The 20,406-nt window shown below is 50.9% G+C and overlaps 1 protein-coding gene across 1 annotated transcript in view; it reads left to right on the top strand.

Moving 5' to 3' along the window:
• The first annotated feature begins 1,783 nt into the window (after window positions 1-1,783).
• The window catches only part of VWA5B1 (von Willebrand factor A domain containing 5B1), a 39,892-nt gene continuing 21,269 nt past the window's right edge, over window positions 1,784-20,406 (top strand). Inside the window, exons 1-8 of the mRNA XM_060080417.1 lie at window positions 1,784-1,922; window positions 3,771-3,943; window positions 5,186-5,442; window positions 8,727-8,872; window positions 9,842-9,973; window positions 10,607-10,731; window positions 14,329-14,505; window positions 18,577-18,687. Coding sequence (XP_059936400.1) covers window positions 1,784-1,922; window positions 3,771-3,943; window positions 5,186-5,442; window positions 8,727-8,872; window positions 9,842-9,973; window positions 10,607-10,731; window positions 14,329-14,505; window positions 18,577-18,687 — 1,260 coding nt within the window. The remainder of the gene's footprint in view (window positions 1,923-3,770; window positions 3,944-5,185; window positions 5,443-8,726; window positions 8,873-9,841; window positions 9,974-10,606; window positions 10,732-14,328; window positions 14,506-18,576; window positions 18,688-20,406) is intronic.

Consider the following 20,406-nt stretch of genomic DNA (forward strand, 5'->3'; position numbering starts at 1 on the left):
TATTCCACACCCTTTGTTTGACTTTGCTTCCCACTCCCACCCCACCTCATGAAGGCAGGTGATTGCCTGGGAGGGTCTCAGGAACCTCAAAGAGAATCGATACCCTGCCCTGAGAAGCGCTCCAAAGTCTTTGGTGTTGGAATGATGACAGTCATACATTCTTTTATGTATTCAGTCAGCGCTGAGGATGCCATGGGCAGCAAAAATAGACCTGGCCTCCAGGGGCGTGCACTCCAAACAGGATGGCGGACATGAATAAAGTAATCTCACGGGGGCTTCCCTGGTGGCGCAGTGCTTGAGAGTCCGCCTGCCAATGCAGGGGACACGGGTTCGTGCCCCGGTCCGGGAAGATCCCACATGCCGTGGAGCAGCTGGGCCCGTAAGCCATGGCCGCTGAGCCTGCGCATCCGGAGCCTGTGCTCCGCAACGGGAGAGGCCACAACAGTGAGAGGCCCGTGAACCACCCCCACCAAAAAAAAAAAAAAAAAGTAATCTCACGGGAACAAGATGCATCCCTACAAACCAATGGAAGTGCTCAGAGGGAGAGAAGCTCGGCTCTGTAAGAGGCAGAGAAAGGATGCTGGGCATGCGTGGACCGGCTTCCCGGCAAAGGGGGGTCCTGAGTTGACACTGAAGGACAATAGGAGGTCACTAGTTTACAGTGGGTCACGGGGTGAGCCTTCCAGGTGGAGTGTGGCAAGTACAAAGGTGGAGAGAGCACAGGACACATCTGAGGGATGGCATGGAAGCTGGGAGACACACAAAGTGTGGTTGGCAACATGATGACAGATCAGCTAGAGAGGCAGGCGGGGCCAGATCATACAGGGCCCTAGGCCAAAAGTTTAAAAGGGGTTTGGTCTCTATTCTAGGAGAAATAGGAAACCATTGGTGGGTGAGAGAAGGTGGCGGGGGTGATGGACATCTGTCCAACTTGTGTGTTGGTCTGTTCACTCTGGTCACCGGGTAGAGAATGGATTCCGGGGTTGACGGGGGAGGAATATCTTCAAGAGGCCAGTTAGGAGCTGTGGTCCAGGTGGAGATGGTGATGGCTGGGACAGGGATGCTGGTGACAGAGGAGGAAAGGCATGGAAGGATGCCAGGGTCTTCCCAGAGATAAATCATGATCTTTGGCAAGAGCTTAGGTGAGGGGGTGGGAAAAAGAGGTGCCGAGAACGGCCCCCAGACTTTTGGTCTGCACACCTGGAGGGATGGTGGCTCTTTTCACTTTAGTATCTTTGGAGAGGTGGGTGTTTCTCACTTCCCTTACACCCCAAGTGTTGACTGTAGTGGGTAGATTCACTGAAGTCAGCGAAGGAGGGGCTTGCCGAGCTATTCCAATCATCTCATTCTGCAGAGAAAGCATCTAAGGCTCAGAGATCACAGGACTGACAAACGGATGGGATCAGAGCCCCTGGACTCCCATCCGGAGCTAGGAGAGCACTGGCCATGGAGGAGCTCAGGGTGGACACGAGCCTGCCTGGGCTCTAACCCTGCCTGTGCTCCCACCCACTGAGTGAATCCGGGCAGGACACGTGTCTTTAGGCCTCAGTCTCTCTACTGTGAAATGGAAAGAAATGGAATGACCACTCCTTCTCTTCTGAGGGGTGGTCAAGAGTCACCGTGGGTCACTGAGTGAGAAGTAGTTGGGGGAAGTGAAGAGAACAATGCTTTGACTTCCTGTGGGGGCTGAAGTGGGAGAACTGAGTTGGGGAGGGAGGGGGGTCTCTCCCCACCTCCTGCCTTCCTGTCTCTTGCAGGCCCTGAAGGCTGAGTAGCCACAAAGATGCCTGGTCTGCTGAACCAGATCACAGGGGCAGCCCTGCCCCTCACCTCATCCGACATCACCTCCTTTGTCAGTGGTTACGCCCTGGGTCTCACCGCCTCCCTCACCTATGGCAACCTGGAAGCCCAGCCCTTCCAGGGTAAGGATCTCTGTTGGCGCTTCCCTGGGACCACCTGCTCCTCCAAGCAGAATCCCCATCCTGACATGTATTAGCTGAATAACACCGGACAAGTCATGTCACCTCTCTGAATCTCAGTTTCCTCATCTGCGAAATAGAAATACCACTCTGCCCTGCAGGTCTTAAAGCTGGTAGCAAGTCATGTCAGGATTCGAACCCAGGTTGGGGCTCGGCCCCAGCCCACTGTCCCAGCCCTATTTATGTTCACAAGACATGCCCACCTGTGTCAGATAGTCAGTCCTCCACTTTCCCCAGTGAGCCTCACAGTAGGAGAGGCGTCCAGACTCAGTGGAAGCCAGGAGCTCCCAACTCCCAGTCGTAGGTGTGGCTCTCGTCCCCGTGGCCTTGGGGAAGCCACTGTCCTTCTCAACATCAGGGTGCTCCTGCACCTGTTTGGACGCCAGGGTTTGCAGGAGGAACAGATGAGGTAGTACATGAGGAAGGACAGCGTGGAATGGAAAACAGTCTGCAAATATGAGTCATCAGCGCAAGGCAGTCAGGAGTGTGGACCGGCGTCCCCCTGCAAGAGACGCTTGTAAATTACACTCCTTTCCTTGCACGTAAGGAAGGGAGTTATGGGAAGGCTGGCCAGGAGGGTTCTGCATAAAGGCTCGTTATGGTTATAGCATCCCTTCTCATCCACAGTGATGGGGGCCTCCTAACCCCCAAACTTCATGTCTTGGGGCACCACCCTCCAGCCTGACCTGAGCTTCTGAAACTCTTTCAATTCCCAAAAGAAACCTGCAAGGGAAAGTCTCCTTCCTGCAGAAAACTCCTGGGCAGAGCAAACTACACTTTTCCTCTGCTTAAGGAAACCTATAGAGGGTGGCTTAAAGTGAGGCCCACGAGGAACCCAGGGACTAAATTACTGAACAGCTCTGGGACAGTCCTTTGGCTTTCCATGTGCAGAAAGAACAGTCCCCCCATTTTATAGATGCGGAAACTGAGGGATGGGAAGCTGGGATTTGTGGAAAGTTCACTATGGGCCCAGCACTGTGCTGCACTCATGTTAGTGGGCAGATAAAATGAGATACGACCTTGATCCTCTGAGTGTGGTACCCCAGCCATTGGCATCACCCAGAGCTGGTTAGAAATGCAGAATCTCAGGCCCTGTCCCAGAACCACTAAATCAGAATCTGCATTTTAACCAGACCCCCAGGTGATTCATGTGCTCTTCAAGTTCGAGAAACACTGAGATATAAAGACGTAGGGCACGCACTATGGGGGATATAGTTTAATAAGTGGTGGCTGTTTTTTCCATTTTCATAACGACCCTGAGTTTGACCCTATTATTCCCATTTTACAGATGGGACTGTGAGGCGTAGAGATGCTAAATGTTTTTATCCAAGGTCACAAGACTGGGGAAGGGGGCAGGGCCCAGACAAGAACCACAGCCCTATTCCTCCAAAGCCCCAGCTCCTGGGTGCCATGCATGGGACCACCACACAGAGGTGTCTTATTAGTTCCACACATCAGGTCACAAAAAAATCCAGATTTCCACTCTCTCTTGAAAAATCAGAAGCCCTGGTCACACCGGCCTCACAGGCCAGCAGAGTAAGAGTTGGCTGGGACAGGGGAGCAGCCGTCCCTTTCCAGCTGCCCTGCAGCTGACACAGAGCCTGCTGCTGTGCATCTCCTGCCCAGCCCCCAGAACCAGGAGGCCCCAGCCCAAGTTCTCTCTGGAGTCCTCCAAGTGGCAGTGAGTACCATCCACTCGAATGGCAGACCAAAGGCTCCAGTTCCTTCTCCGGGGTGGGGCATGCAGCGTGGGTCTGGGGCACCCCGCAATGCTGGGCCCTGCTCTGGCAGGTCTCTTTGTATACCCACTGGATGAGTACACCACGGTGATCGGCTTTGAGGCAGTCATTGCCGACCGAGTCGTGACAGTACAGATCAAGGACAAAGCCAAGATGGAGGGTGGCCACTTAGATGCCACTGGCCTCCGAGCTGCAACTGTCACAGGTAAGAAGGCCAGAAAGGCTGTGGCAGGGCCTGGGCATGGCTGAAGTCTCAGGCAGACTGAAAGGGCAGCAATGGGATAGGGTAGAGAGAGCACTACACTAAGAGTCAGGAATCCTGTGTGACCTCAGGCCAATAATTAACCTCTCTGAACCTGACCTTACTATCTGGAAAATAGAGGTAATTGTTTCTGTTCTCACCTAGAAAGAGTGGTAAGGCTCAAAGGAGGCACCAGAAGGATTGTTAAGATATCTCTAAGAAACAGAAGAGCATGTCATTTAAGCTCAGAGATTGTAGAATGAGTCACACCAGGATTTAACTGCCTATCCTGTTGCTTGCAAGCTTAGATAAGAAATTAAGCCTCATTTGTAAACTGTAACTAATAAGCCTATGCATCCAAATCTCAACAAACAGCATGCAGAACACTCATCACAGTCCCTGGTACAGAGTAAGTACTCACAGCATGGCTACTGATGCCTGCTATTGAGGATACTGAGTCTCAGAGAGGGTGAGTGACTGGCCCAAGGTCACACAGCATGTTAGTGGCAGAGCCAAGGCTTGAGTCCAGACCAAGGATCATATGATATGAGATTCTTACCATTGGATTTATGATGGAGGTGAAGTTTGTTCACCTGATCATTGAGATGTTCAAGAATTTTTTAATGAACACTCACGCTGTGAGATGCAGGGTTTCCCCCAAGATTTTAGGACTTCTCCCAGCCTGGAAGAATAGCTAGGACATGCCCGGTAGGGACCATGATAGGAAGTTGACAGTGGCTATGCCAAAAGCGGTCCAGATAATGTCAGAGGAGGGAAAGAGCGGTCCAGGTGGGACCAGGGAGGTTTTTGTGGAGGGGTTGGATGGATGGGTAGGATGGGCTAAGAAGGAATGAGGGATGGGCCTTTCAGATGAAAGGAGAGAGCATGGATCCTGGGGGAGGGGGGAATGCTCCAACGTGATTCTCGGGGGGACATAGAGTCTGTGGATAGAGATGTGACCCTCTGTTGGGGATTTGTGGGTCCCAGTCTCCCAATCCCCACAGGATACAGTGGAAAGTACACAGGCCTGGCATCAGACCCACGTAGGTTCAGATCCTGGTTCAATAAATTAGTTATTTGTTGAGTAACTTGAGCAAGTTGCACCCACACGCTGAGCCTCAGTTTTCCCATCAGCAGAACAAACTGCTCTAACCTAACACACAGCAAGCTTAGAGGGGATGGGAGAGAATGTTTGTACAGTCCCTGACGCCAGGCCTGGCACTTAGAAAACATTCTACATCGTCCCTCCTTCCTGCACACCAGGAAAGGTGGCTCTGGATGAGGATTTGGAGCGGATCCTCTTTGTGGTCAACCTGGGGACCATCGCCCCTATGGAGAACGTCACCATCTTTATCAGCACCTCCTCGGAGCTCCCGACGCTGCCCAGCGGGGCTGTGAGGGTCCTGCTACCTGCTGTCTGCGCCCCAACCGTGCCTCAGTTCTGTACCGAGATCACTGGCCCCTCCAACCAACAGACCCACGGGTGAGGAGCCCCCGCCCAAACAAGGCCAGAGTCCCGGGTGCAGCAGGGAGTTGGGCGGGTGGGAAGGATAAGAGGTGAGGCTGAGCTCTGTAGCTGCCCCCGTCTCAGTAACTGTCCCTCCCCTGCTCACATTCCGAGCACTTAAGAATCTCCCTGAAATGCTCTGTGTTGGTACTGGTCAGAAGTGTTAAGATTTGGACAGCTTGGTATCAGAATTTCCAGGCTTTTTTCTTTAATGCACTCTAGAGGTATTTTCAGAGCACCTAGGTGCTAGACACTGGGGAGGGGGTGTTAGGGACCCGGAGGACACGAAACCCACATGGTCCCTTGCCTTTTTGGAACTTGGTGGGAGAGATCATTATCCAACAGATAACACAACAAATGTGAACTGTTTATGAACTTGCATGCATAATTAATTATGTGAAAAGTGCAGTAAAGGAGACGTTCATTGGCTAAGAGTATAAAAGAGGGACCCAACGGTGGAGGCGGGGGGTCTGGGGGCCTGGTCAGGCTTCTCTGAGGAGTGGTATTTCAGCTGAGGGCTGAGCCAGGAGGGGGGTGGATATAGGCACAGAGAGAAGCGTTCCTATAGCGGGGAACAGCAGGGGCAAAGGCCCTGAGACAGCAAGGACAGGGCCACAGAGGGGGACTGAAGGACGGGTGACATGAGATGAGGCTGCAGAGATACAGGACACCCGGTGGCCCTGGCAGACTTTGGATTTCTCCCCGAAGCAACAAGAAATCATTAAAAAGGGTTTTCAGCAGGGCCGGGAGGGTACACTCCAGGACAGTTTCTCTGTACTCCCCCGGTGGGGGAGGAGGGAAAAGGGGGTGGGTCACAGCCTGAGGCACCTGCAGCTGAGATCAGGGCTCCTCCCGGTTTTCCCACCTATAAGCCCAGGGGGACTAGCGTTTCCTCTGCAGGGAGAGAGGATGCCAGTTTTAAAGTAGCCTGATGCATACAGGAGATGTTTTTTGAAGTCGTGTACCTTATCATTCAATTCGTGTCATTAAAAAATAAATCTGTTCCACAGTATATTAGCACCACTGTGGTAAAAAAAAATAACACTTGAATTAATTACCAGTTAAACTACTTAACTCCCCCTCCCCAGCTTTGGGCCTGAATCTTTGAGCCAAGTTGAAATCTGGGAAGATGTACCATATGTATCTAGGAGTTTCATGCATACCCTGGTTGGGCTATGGGGACAGCTGGGAACACGTGCCCACTGGGACACAGAGGACAGTGACAGCAAACCCCTGGACACCACCAGTTAAAGTGCTGACCTCAAGGTGACCTGACGGGGAGGGGTTATTTTAGCCTCCCACGTGGGGCCAGCCCAGAGGGCACTCCTCAACCACACCACAAATAGTAATTAAACACCTACCATGGGGCAGGTACTGTTTTGGGTGCCGGGAATACAGCAGTAAACTAGACAGACAAGGTCCCTGCCCACGTGGGGCTAGCATTCTAAGGGACAATAAAGTAATAAGCCCACAAACGTGTCATATGTTGGGTGATGAGCTCTATGGAGATAGATGCTACAAAGGCTAGAGGGGGACAAGATGGGGTGGGTGCTAGTTTCGCTAGAATAGACAGGTCTTAGGCAACATTTGAGGCCTGATCTGAATGAAGGGGGCTGGCCGTGGAAGTATACTGGAAGAAGAACATTCGGGGCAGGGGGGCAGAGCGGGCAGTAAGTGCAAAGGCCCTGAGGTAGCAACAGCCTTGGTATGTTGGAAGAGCAGCTGGAAGGCTAGTAAGACTCTAGCAAAGTGGGAGAGTCAGACTGTGTAGGGTCTCGAAATCTAGAGTGAGGACACTTGTTGGTACAACAGAGAAGCTGGTGGCACCAGCCAGTCTCAGGCCAGGGAACACCAGCTCGTGTGTCATCTATGAAAATGCTGCCATAGGCGCCAAGCCAGGTGCATGGGAGAGGCAGGACCTAGCCGACCTGGGGACACTCAAGACCTCAGTGGATCAGGGAACAAGAGGCCAAGGAGTCCCCAGTGCCCCTGAGGTGGCCCTGATAAGCTAATTCCTACCTCTTCCAGCAGGCAGAGCTAACAGAGATGCTCTTGGGAGATGCCTGCATCAAATTCTGATGAACCTCAAAGTTGCTTAGATAGAGTGACATGAGAAAAAATAAGAAAAATAGATAATACCAAGTGTTCATGAGGATGAGAGAAGGAAACTCTCGTTCATTGCTTGTGGAAGTGGACACTGGCCCAGCCACCCTGGAAAGCAATCTCGGGCAATACTCGGTGTGTGCCCTTTGACCTAGGGATCCCAGAGAAATCCTTTTATACATCCAAAAATAACACATGGATGAGGATATTCATGGTGCTGGCGTCTGTGAACACAGGGAGGCGAAGGCAGGAACAACTAAGTACAATATAACAGATGGCCCCAAGCCATAGCACATCAGCAGCAAAGACTTCGCTTTGCAGACAGCCACCTGGACAGAGCTTAAAGACACAGTGTTGGGTGAAGAAAAGGGGAGCAATTGAATGAGGTTCCTAATACAATGCTTTCTTTTCAACCAAAAGTCATGGTGTGTTTTACAAAAATATGTGCATATTCAGAACCTGTATCAAAGACCTCAGAAGGCATGACCACAGAGGGGAGGGGAATAGAGCAGGATCAGAGACAGGGTGAGGGATGACAAATGTAGGGGGCCAGAGACTTGAGCGTTCAGCAGGTGACACTTTGCTAAGCGCTTGCTCAAGACAGCTGTGTCATTATTATCCCCATTCAATGAAGAGAAAACCAAGACTCAGAGAAGTGGCGTTATGCAAAGGTTCCCAGCTTGCAGAGACAGAGTAGGTGTTCCAGAAGTGGTGTGACACAGTGTAAAATGTTCCACGGCCGAGCCAGAGAGACCCGGGTGGGGATGCACACTCTGCCGAGTCCCAGGGGTGGCACCTTAGGCTAGTGACCTCATCTTGCTGAGCCTCAGTTTCCCCACATGGGAGGTGGGGAGATGAGGGCTCTGAGGCCCTCCTCTGGGGGTATGGTGAGAACAGTGTGAGCCTGCATGCCTGGTGCCTGGCCCATCCATCGTAGGTAGTGGTACCTTACGTCTGAACCCAGGCTCTCCCTGCAGGCAGGCTGAGTGGGGCTGTCAGCATCTGGGGTGGAAGGAAGCCCCTCAGCCCCTTTTTGGGTGGGGCTGCAGGGGTGCCAGGGCTGCCTGGGACTTGCCGTTTTCTCCATGTCTTCTCTTGCTGGCCCCCTGCCTCAGCCCTGACTGGCCGCCTCCTCCTCCTCTCGGCCCCCTTCCCAGCAAAGACAAGCATTGCTTCGGCCCCCGGGCCCTGGACTCCTGGAGCAAATTGAGCCTGGCGACTCTCCTGGACACCGATGTGTCCAACCCCATGGAATACGAGTTCAACTTCCAGCTGGAGATCCGTGGGCCCTGCCTGCTCGCAGGTGAGAGGGAGCTGCCTAGACCCGGATGGGGCTGGAAAGAAGATTCGAGGCCACGGTGGGGTGGGGAAAGGAAGGGGAGGGAGGGACAGCTGGCCAGCCCAGATGGAAGACAGCCTGAAGCTCATGCCCCCCCCCACCGTTTCCTGCTCCCCAGCATGCGGCCCAAGATGAGTCTTTTCCAAGGACAGGTTTGTCCCCACCCTCACCTCAATTTCCCTGGGGAAATGCCCACAAGGGCACGGCCATCCGAAGTCCGTGGTCCTCGGTCTTCTTCTGGAGCCACAGCCACAGAGCTGCTTCCTGCTCTTCCCCTTGCATGGCAGAATCAGCTGGGGAACTTTCCAAATCCCACCACCTAGACCCCACCCCAGAGCTTCTGATGACATTGGTCTGGGGTGAGTCCTGGGCATTGGAACATTTAAAAGTTCCCAGGCGATTCCCCCCAACCCAGAGCTTCTGATGACATTGGTCTGGGGTGAGTCTTGGGCATTGGAACATTTAAAAGTTCCCAGGCGATTCTAACAAGCAGCCAGAGGCAGGTACCATTGTTCTGATGGTTCCCCTCCCCCACCCAGTCAAGGTTGTAAAGAGACACTAGGATGTGGTTTGTTGTCAGCAAGGGTTCTCCCAGAGCAACAGGACATCCCAACACAAGAGGCATTTATGGAGTGCCCGCCGATGGAGCATGGAGCTCTTTCTGTCTTTCTGTGCCCTGTGAGGAAGCCATTCCTTTGACCCCCACTGGATCCTGAGGTCAGGGCAGGAAAGGCCATTAGACCCCATCTAGCTAAGCCCCCCTTTTGCAGACGGGGAAATTGAGAAGGCCTGTCCATGGTTTCACACAGCAGGTCAGGAGCCCCTGAGGGGGCTGGAGTGCCAGTCATCTCTGGCCTGAGTCTCAGGGTCCCCCACCAAGCCCCTCTCCCTCCGGGGACTCCTGAGCCTATCCCACTTTTCTGTGCCACTCAGGGGTGGAGAGTCCCACCCACGAGATCCGAGCCGACGCCGCCCCGTCTGCATGCTCCGCCAAGAGTATCATTATCACCCTGGCCAACAGGCACACCTTCGACCGGCCCGTGGAGATCCTCATCCACCCCAGCAGTACTGTGCACCAGGCAGGGGCCCCAGGATGCCTGTGGGAGGGAGGAGGTGCTGATCCTATGGGGCATAGACACGTGGCCCCCCACCCAGTGGCCAGTGAGAGGGTAGGGGCGCGTGACAGAGGAGAGGAGACCAACTACTTGCCTCCTGGGAAACTTAGCGCTAACTGGCAGACTTGAGTGTCTCCTGCCCCATTCTAGCTCCTGAGACCCCAGGGTCTCATCCACCCAGTGGTGCACTTTGCCCCCAGGCCAGCTGAGCAGAGATCTTTGAAACCCTAAGCTCCATGAGCCCCTGGCAGCTCTGAACTGTCAGGGAGCAACTCTTTTGTCTCTTTAAGAATTCATCGAATGTTTAGATGCAAAAAGATCAGAGCCCAGAATCACTCCCATTTTACAGATGGGTAAACTGAGGCCCAGGGAGGGGCAGTGAATCACCCACAGCCACTAGGCTCTCCTGCCTCCCAGCTAAGGAGTCTTCTCAGGGTCCCACACTGCCTCAAGCAGCCAGGGATCCCATCCCCCCTCTTCCAACTGGGAGTCCTCCGCACTGTGAAGATCTTCCACTCCACCGAGGCCCCCAGCATCACCCTCACCCTCAGGCAAGTGCCAAGAGTTGATCTCATCTCTGCAGAGCCCTACATGCCACATGTCCTGATGGAGAAAGGGGACATGACCCTGGGAGAGTTTGACCAGCACTTGAAGGGAAGAACAGATTTCATTAAAGGGATGAAGAAGGACAGCAGTGCAGAGCGAAAGGTGAGGGTGACTGAAGCAACATCAGTGGTGGCAGAACCGGGGTGGCACTGGGGACTTGGTCTTGGCTGGACCAATGAGGAGCCTGAACCTGAGGTTGGGGGTGGGTGTGGCTTGCCCGAGGTCACACAGCAAGCTGGTGGCAAAGGGAAAGTGGATGTCCAGATGCGGCAGTCACCCTGGCACTGCCCTCCTGCCTCCTGCCAGGTCACCTGCTCCTAGTGTCACCAAGGTGCCTAAGCCAGGCAAAATTCTAGGCTGGTGGCAGAAACAACCTTGGTCTCCTCCAGGCTAATCCACCCCCAAGAGGCATCAAGGACCCTACAGCTGGGTGCCCTCCCGGCTCCATCTCTACTCCTGGGCCTCCCTTTTCCCACCTGCTGAATGGGTCTCTTGCTCTTCCTGCCTCTGGGATCCTTGCTTGCTATTAGGTAAAGAATAAAGGCAGAGCAGGGAAAGCCCGAGAAAGATCCTTTCCCTCTGCCCGCCCCTGTCCCAAGAAGTGAAAGGATAAGGGCATCATCAGCAAGGGGCTGGGGATGGGGAAGGCGGGTAAGAGGATGCTGAGCCACAGCCACAAGCCACCCCCGCAGTCTGCCTCCTGCTCGTGACCCTACACATGGAGCCGGGTCCTGAGTGCCAAGGTGGGCTTAAGAATCGCGGGATACTTCTTTTTATTGTCTCCCCTTTTGAGATGAGAAAACTGAGGTTTAGCACCCAAAATAACTGGTGAGCTGGGAAAAGGGAGTTGGCTTTGGTGACAAAGAGGCTAAGGACTTTGCCTTGCTCATGTGGGGCAATTGTGCTGGATGTAAGGGCACCCCGTTCCTGCTGGCCTGACTGGCAGAGGAACAGACAAGAACGCGGAGATAACTTACAGCTGATGACATAACTTACAGCTGATGACATCATTCCCTTTGGTAGAGATCCCACTGGAAGCCCCTGCTTGGTGGGGGGTAGGGGAGATGGTGAAGGGAAGATGTAGGTGGCTCAATGCCCATCCCCACGTTAGAGACCCCACTGGAAACACCTGTCCTCCCAGAGGTGCCCCCTCACCCAGATGAGTCAGTTGGGAGAAGAGGCTGGAGACAGGCTCTCAGAGTGGTAGTGGGAATGCCGGGGGTGCCACTCAGCTCTGAGAACCGCAGCACGTGGGCAAGGGGTGTCGGCAATGAGCCTCCCAGGCCTGCCGGCCAAGCCTTAAATCAATTAGCTCTGGGACCACTGAGGCAAATGAGAATTAATTTGCCACCTTGGGTTGGTTATGCAAATACCTTGTATTCTCATGAGCTCCAGGGATGACAGCCATCAACCCACAGCTGCTAAGAAGTGATGAGTTTATTGTAACTGGATAATGGGAGCTCGAGACATCAGAGGATCCTGAGCGCGGACCCCCACTCCATGCCTCGGAGAGGCAAAAATCGGGCTCCTGTCACTCCTAGATGTGGCTGTTGCTGCCTTGGGCTCTGTTGTCAAAAGGGCCAGGCTGGGCAGTGGCTTTTGGCAAAGGAGCTCCCGGTGGGAGGGAGGAGGGCATCCAGAGGCATCAATCAGGAAGCGTGAGTGGGACGAGCTGTCAAAAACTGCGATTTAGCAAAGAGGGGGCAAATGACAGGGGGAGACATTATGTATGAGAGATGGAGATGCAGAGAGAAGCAGAGACAAATAGAGACAGAGAGACAAAAAAACTGATGCACATAGGTCAGCAGCAGAGAAAAAGACCCACACAGATTCATCCTCTCATTTATTCATTCAACAAACACTAAGTGCCCAATAGCTTCTAGGCACTAGGAAGAAAGCACTGGGAATGACACATCCTTTCCTCGCGGCGCTTAGATTCTAGCGCAGGGAAACAGACAAGAAGCAAACGCACGAGCAAGATCAGTTTAGGTGAGGGCTGGGGACTGTGAAACACAAAACAGGACGATATGATAATGAGTGATGAGTACCGGCTGCTGTTTAGCCAGGTGTTTAGAGAAAATCTGTCTGAAGGTGAGACCCGGTGGGTTGTGAAGCATTGGAAGAACATGCAAAGAACTGGAAGCAGAATAATGGTGATGTGTTTGGAAAACAGAAAGATGCCCAGAATGGCTGAAATGCAGGGCAAACATGAGGTGGCCAGGTAGGCAGGGGTCAGTCCTTAGGGGGGCTTCATGAGCCCTGGTACAAGGTGTGAGGTGAAACTATTGCTTAAGCAAGAGAGTAACAAGAAAGATCACACTGCCTGCTCTCTATAGAAGGGACCACGGGGACATAAAAGTAGAGGAATGAAGCCAGGAAGAAGCTATTGCAAAGATCCAGCCAAGAGATGGTACTGTCCTGCGCTTGGGTGATTGCAGTGGAGACAGAGAGAAGAGGACATGTTCAGAATGTATTTTAGCTGCAGAACAGGCAGCCCTCTGCTGAAGGAGTGGATGCGTGGGGTGAGGAAAAGAGGGGAATCAAGGACAACTCTTAGGTCTTTGGTTTGAACACCTGAGCGGGTGATGACGTCATCTACTGAATTGAGGAAGGGACCCAAATAGAGAGAAATTGAGAAATAGACAAAGAGAGATATGTACATGCAGAGACAGTCCGATACAGAGACAGAGAAAGTAGGGGTGGAGAGAGAGGGCGGCAGAGTGAGGAGAGAGGAAATGAGATTCGGTGCAAAGTGACCGGAGAGTCAAGGACAGTCCAGTAGTGGTGTGACAAGGCCAACTAAGGGGACACATGAAAAGATGCAGAACTCTGGTGCTGTCCTTCCTTTAATGTTCACTGAGCCCATCTCTGCACCAAGCTCTGTGTTAAGTCCTGGAGGTGCAAGAGACTCAAGCATGACCTGCCTTCAAGTAGCCCCCAAGCTAGAGGGGAGACAGAGAGATGAGCAAAACCTCACAGTGTGAGAAATGCCTGGGTCCCCGTGACAAATAGCAACAGCAGCAGCAAGAGCGTAGCTGGTTGCTGTGCAGACAATTGCTCTGCTGGGAAGCCGTCTCACAGGCATTGCATTTAGTCCATACAACTCAGTGAGGTATGTACTCTTGTCCTCATTTCACGGATGAGGAAACTAAGTAATTAAGTCCACCAGGAAGATGGGGGCAGGTTTTCCAAAGAGGTAAAATTTGAAGCATGAGTAGGAAGTTATCAGTGGGAGAGAATCAGTAAACCAGAGAATCCAAGTTCACAGCCAAAACGAGCCACAGCGTGGCTTGTCCCCTGGGTGTGAAAGGGAAAGAAACCACTATTCAACTGAAGACCTGCCTGTGTGCCAGGACCTTCCCATTTGCATGCCAGCTCAGTTCATCCTCAGGACCACCCTGAGAAATGGACATTATTTGCCCCGTTTCACAAAGAAGAGTCAGACCCAGAGGAGGGTCTTGCCCAACATCACACAGCTGGCTGGTGACAGAGCTGGCATTCAAACCTAGGTCTTTCTGTTGCTGCAACCTGTGAATGTCTAGCAGAAGAGCCAGGTAGGGTCAACCTGGAAGTCTTTCACACAGAGGCTGAGTGGGATCCTGACAAGACTCGGAGAGTAATGGGGGGCCAGCACGACGCCCAGGAGTAGCTCTGGACCCCTTGAACGCCCAGGTGAGAGAGCTTCCCTTTCTCCTCCAGACAGAAATCATCCGGAAACGCCTCCACAAGGACATTCCCCACCATTCGGTCATCATGCTCAACTTCTGTCCTGACCTCCAGTCGGTCCAGCCGAACCTAAGAAAGACCCAGGGCGAGTTTATCTTCCTCATCGACAGGAGTGGCAGCATGAATGGGACCAACATCCACCGAGTCAAGGTACCTCTAAGAGGACCCCTACCCCCAGGATCTAGGATCCCAGGGTACCCAGCTTCTCAGCACTTTCTGTCCCAACCACCCCTCCTTCCACACCTGAACCAGTTCCTTAAATGACTATCCATGGCTAGGAGAAAGCACAAACAACTTTTTTGTATGTCAGTTTAAACAGAAACCCCACCCAAACTCAACTTGCTCCCAAAATAAACCCCTGAAGTGATCTGAGCAGAGGTTAACTGCTGTCCGTTTACAAGGGATGAAGTGACCAGTAGCTTCCCTTGGCATTCTACACGCCTTTGTTGTGTCCCTGTTCTGGCTAAAACACCTCACTAGGTACTAAGTGGAGAGGGATACAGAGAAAAAAGGAAGGGAACGAACATTTGCTGAGGGCCTACTATGGGTCAGATACTGTGCAGCCACTGAATGCACAGCTTGGTGTTTAATCCAGATAATAATCCTAGGAGGTCGGTCAAATTGTCACCATTTTCCAAACAGGAAAACCCATCCTGAGAGTTTCAGTAATGTACCCAAGATCATGGTCTAAACTTAAACCCATATCTGTCTGTCTGGCCGTTTCTACCATGTGACACTGGAGATTCATTGGACATGGCCCCTGCCATCAAGGGATGTGTAGAATCCAGTAGAAATGACTTGGTTCATTCTTTTTTTTTTTTTTTTTTTTTCAAATGCCTAATATGTGCAAAGCCCTGTGCTTGGCCTCCTGGAAAGACGGTAGTTTGTAAACATAGTTCCTGCCCTCAAAGAGCTCACAGTCAAGTGAGGGGCATAGCCCTGTTAACCAAGCCTGCCTGGGAGCATGGTCTTGATGCTTTGGAGGGTTCTGAAGGAGTTCAGGGGAAAGAGTGATAAAACCCTGCCCCCACATCCAGAAGCATTCCATCTCCATGAGGAGATTATTCACCACAGTTATGGCATTATCCAACACTTCCTTGTATTTTTAGCTGTGCAGATGTCTGTCTCCTCCTCTGGAATTATCCACTCATTAAGGAAAAGGACCAGATCTTTCTCATCTGTCTCTCCCCATGGGGTCTAGCTCTGTGTTTATGCGTAAAAAGCCCTTGGTTGCTGTTTATTGAACTGAGTAAAGGATCATAGTTCAAGAGAACAAGGGATGAGAGAACAAGGAGAGGGCTCTGCTGTCACCTGAAATTTTGTCCCTCTCCCAACCTTGTCCCTCTTATTTCTGGACCAACAGAATGAGCCAGGAGGAATGGGCTTAAGTGGGGTCAGTGATGGCAGCTATCTCCTAAGCCTTGCTATGACTGGGTTTGGTCTTGAAGTATGACAGAGCAGTCATATATGAGATCCAAGTTCTTGTTTGAGCCTCTTGACATTGGGATGCAGGACTGGTTGGTACCTTTTCCCCATCCCTGCCCACCATCAAAGGCAGGCATTGAAGTGAGGAGCTGTCCACAGTGCTGGAGTGCTGAAGCATGCTCCAGGACTGTGTGGCCATGTGTATTCCATGCCACAGCTGTACCAATCTGTAAGACATCTCTTCAGTTACTCTAACGTATCATAGGATCACAGACCTAAAACATCTCTCAGAGAGCATTTAATCCATTTTCCCTGCCATTTTCCAGGTAAGGAAACTCAGTCCCCAGGACGCTAAATGTTCTTCCCAACATCACAGAGCTGGTGTGGGAACCTGAACCTTCTGTATCTTAATTCAGGGCTCATTTTCCTTACATTGTCAATAGGGAATTATACAGACTCTTCCACTGAGAAAACCTCTCTTCTCTGATTGTCATTCCTGCTACATGGCTCTGAGAAAACAATGCCTGGGTTCCAGGGTCCATTCTACCACTGACTCACTATGTGGCTTTGGACAAGTTGATTCTCAACTCTGACTTCATTTATTCTTTCTGTAAGAAAAGAAAGAAGGATTCATTCAGGGAGGGCAAACATATGTCACACATCCCTCTGTGCCCCTCCTCCAAGCCCAGACAGACATCAATAATTGACCATGACACTTTTTTTCAGTGCTGAGCCTGGATTCAGTCTCCACCTCCTTCTCATCTTGGTGTTCCAGGCAGTTACCACCAGTTAAATGGAGCTGGTTTATGAGTAGAAATCCAGCTCCTGAACTAGAGACCTATTGTCAGAATTCTCTGACAATAACTTAGTTCACGTCTCAGTCCCTTTCCCCTTGGAGTCGCTCTTGCTTTCTTTTCCAGTTCAGCTCAGTGAGCTGGAGGTCATCCTTTCACAAATGGCTTTGCATTGGCACAATCCATTCTGCTAAACACGTCCCTTTTAGAAAAAGTCGCAGAAATTACTCCGGCCACACATCCCTTTCCCCACTGACAATGAGGCCATTGAGGGGTTGCTTGAGTCATTAGGTGGCTCATTAGGTTGAAGTTTTAGGAAAAACTAGGCTTAGGGAGGTAGGAGAGAATAGAAATCCAAACAGCCATGCCAAAGGGGAAAGTTCAGCCAATTTAATTTCCTGCAGCTGGTCTCATTCTTCAGCTGCCACTTGCTGCCAAAAACATGGCTTTAAAATTCTAATAGGTGTGAGCAGAGATAATCCTATGGATCAGCAGAGTCTCCTCCTAGCAGCAATACACATCAGTAACTAATGAAAAAATAAACAGATATTGACTTCTTTTGCAGAAAAACAAATATATTGACACAAGCAACAAAAGGGGACAGACAGAACATTAATGTCAATATTTACAGAGGGGAATGGAAGAGGGGCTGCAGGGCTGCGGAGCCTGGAAGGCCACATGGTGTAAAAGTTGCCAGGATCTACTTGCTGCTGTTTCCTTCAAGATTGTGGAGTATAACAGTTTGTTTCTCTGAAGCCATGCTGAGATCCCTGGGGTGCCATCAATAAACTCTATAGGGATGAGGGAAAGCCACTCATTCCTGAGTCCTGTGCCAAGGCAGAGCCAACATAAATAAAGATCTCGGAGCTGTGCTTTGAAAGCCTCAGTCCTATTCTCAGGTTTTATGATCCAGTGCAATTCCTTAGCCCTCTCAGCTTCAGTTTCCCTATCTGTAAAACAGAGGCACTGATACTACTATGTATCTCATGGGGTTGGTAATAATAACCATTTACTGAATGTTTACTGTGTGCCACACTGAGGTTCCGAGGAGTGATATAACTAGCCCAAGGTCAAGTTAGTAATAGCAAAGGTGAGGTTGAAACCCAGATATGTTTAACTTCAAAGTGTATCTGCTTGGGCTTCCCTGGTGGCGCAGTGGTTGAGAGTCCGCCTGCCGAGGCAGGGGACATGGGTTCGTGCCCCAGTCCGGGAGGATCCCACATGCCGTGGAGCGGCTGGGCCCGTGAGCCATGGCCGCTGAGCCTGCGCGTCCGGAGCCTGTGCTCCGCAACGGGAGGCCACAACAGTGAGAGGCCTGCGTACCGCAAAAAAAAAAAAAAAAAAAAAGTGTATCTCCTTAACCACTATGCTATAGTACATGTTATAGAGGTTAAATGAGGTAATGAATACAAAGTGCTTAGCATATAGCAATTGCTTGACATTTATCATTGCCTTGTATCATCAATATCATCAATATCATCATTTTCCCTCTTGTCATCTCCTCCACCTTCTCTCTGTCACTATTTTTTAGAATGTACCTTGATCAAAATCTCCTGGTGTTGCACAGTTAAATAGGTTAAGACTTTTTAATGCTCACAGACCTTGAAGCAGAAGGCTGCTTCATCACCAGTGGGACCTGGACCAGGCCACGTGCCTCCCTTAGACGTCCATTTTGTTTTGGTGGAAGGGGGTGCGCGCTCCCCGCTCTCCTTACTGCTCAGGGTCAGTAGGAGGTGAAACGAAACTGGAAAACTGTAATAGGATGGCTTTGAGAAATCGGACTTGCTACACAGAGGAGGAGTTTTATGGTGATGGCTTTGGCTCAGCCTCTGGTCAACATCAGCGAATTTCTTTATCTCGGGGAGAAAGTGATGTTGGGTGCAGACAGAGGGTGAAAGGTCCACTTGGAGGCTGCTTCCGTGCTGCTATGAGAACAATGCTGTGTGGTGGCCAAGGTAAGAACTCCTTCCTGAATCCTAAAAATTCCTTTCTTACCTGTCAGGATGCCACGCTGGTGGCTCTTAAGAGCCTCATGCCAGCCTGCCTCTTCAATGTCATTGGGTTTGGATCCACGTTTAAGACCCTCTTCCCTTCCAGTCAGACCTACAGTGAGGTAAGGAGGGGGCATGCCTGGGACCAGAAGGGGTCAGGTGGTGAGAAACAGAGGCAAGGAAGGAAAAGGAAAGAGGAGGTAACCCCGAGGCCTGCCCTCATAGAACCTGTTCACACATATAGAACCTAGATGATGCCAGGAGCAGAGAACCAAAGGGAGGCTATCTCCGTGTAGGCAGTCTTCTGGCCTCCCCCCTCCTTAAAATAAAGATCATGTGGGGCAAAGTATGGATGTACACTGGGAGCGGGTAGAGGGAAGGGATAGGGAAAGGATATATCTTAGGCCTCCCACTCACTGAAGCCTCCATCTCATTCGAATGATAGACTCATGCAAGGTTGAGCTAAAGGAGTGAATAGCAAGGGATAAAGGAGTGAATAGTTGGACAAGTGGACTAAGAATGGCGCTCACATGGCTCAAGGTAACAGTTTGTAACAAGAGGACCCTTGGCCCCAATAGGATGTTCAAAATGGGAGCATCCTAGGGAGTTCCCTGGTGGCCTAGTGGTTAGGAATCTGGGCTTTCACTGTTGTGGCCCAGGTTCAATCCCTGGTTGGGGAACTGAGATCCCACAAGCCATGAAGCACAGCCAAAATAAAGGCGGGAGGGTGGCGGACATCTTACCCAGGTCTAGGAACAGGAAGGAAGGAAGGGAGGGAGGGATGGAGGGAGGGAGAGACGGTGGGTGGGAAGGGAGGAAAGAGGGGCATAAGAGCCACTTTTCAATTAAAAATAACTTATTTGTCGGTTTTTTAAATACAGAAATAATATATATTGATTGTCCCACAATTTTTAAATCTAGATAATCAAAATGAAAAATTTGAAAATCTCCCATGATCAGTCAGAAAAAAAGAAAAACCACTGTTAAGAGCTTAGTATAAATCCCTTCTTGCTCTAAGCATTTACATACATTTTCAGTAAAGGTAGGATTAGACCTCCCATACTTTCTGTAACCTATTTTTCTAACAAAACAGCCTATCATGAGCATATGTCCATGCTAGTAAGTATTAATCTGCAACATAATTTTCCATAGCTGCCTACTATTTCACTACACAGATAGGCTGCGTCTTATTTAACTAAACCAGTACAGGTGGGCATTTAAGTTGTCTCCATTTTTTTCTATTTAGTTATCTTTGCAGCAAATACTTTGCATACATCCTTAATGATTTGCTTGGAATAAATGCCTAGTCTTGCTGGTTCCAAAGGTACATATACATTTTTTAAGACTTTTGTTATATTCCATTAGTCTAAGTGTGGATGTTGGAAGAGCATCTTCCTGAGTCAGGAGCAGGAAAACATCTGATATCCAGTGATAATCTGTCCTTGCTACAGTGACATCCATCCAGTGGCAGGAATCCATGGCCAGTTGGGTCTCACAGTGTTGGTCCAGGAGGGAGGAAATCTGAAACCCAGATTGGGGAAATGGTTTCCTCAGAGTATCATAGGGATTTAGTGCCACAGTCAAGCCAGGACTCAAGTCTTAAGATTTCTAGTCTAGTGGTCTTTCCACCATACCTCCTGCCTCACTCACGAAAAAAGGAAACCTCATTTGTGCTGGGCAGTTAGGGCTTGATGCACTACCTTTTCCAGGGGTGTTTTTATTTTTAAAGAGCAACAAAGAAAGGACAACAGTAGGTTAATACATCATGAATGGTGGCATTTGGGGCATTGGTAGGTGGTGTTATTGGCAGACTCACACCGAAAAGTGGCCACCTATTCTTC

The sequence above is a fragment of the Mesoplodon densirostris genome, chromosome 2 (genome assembly GCF_025265405.1).
Source record: "Mesoplodon densirostris isolate mMesDen1 chromosome 2, mMesDen1 primary haplotype, whole genome shotgun sequence".
Taxonomy (NCBI): Eukaryota; Metazoa; Chordata; class Mammalia; order Artiodactyla; family Ziphiidae; genus Mesoplodon; species Mesoplodon densirostris.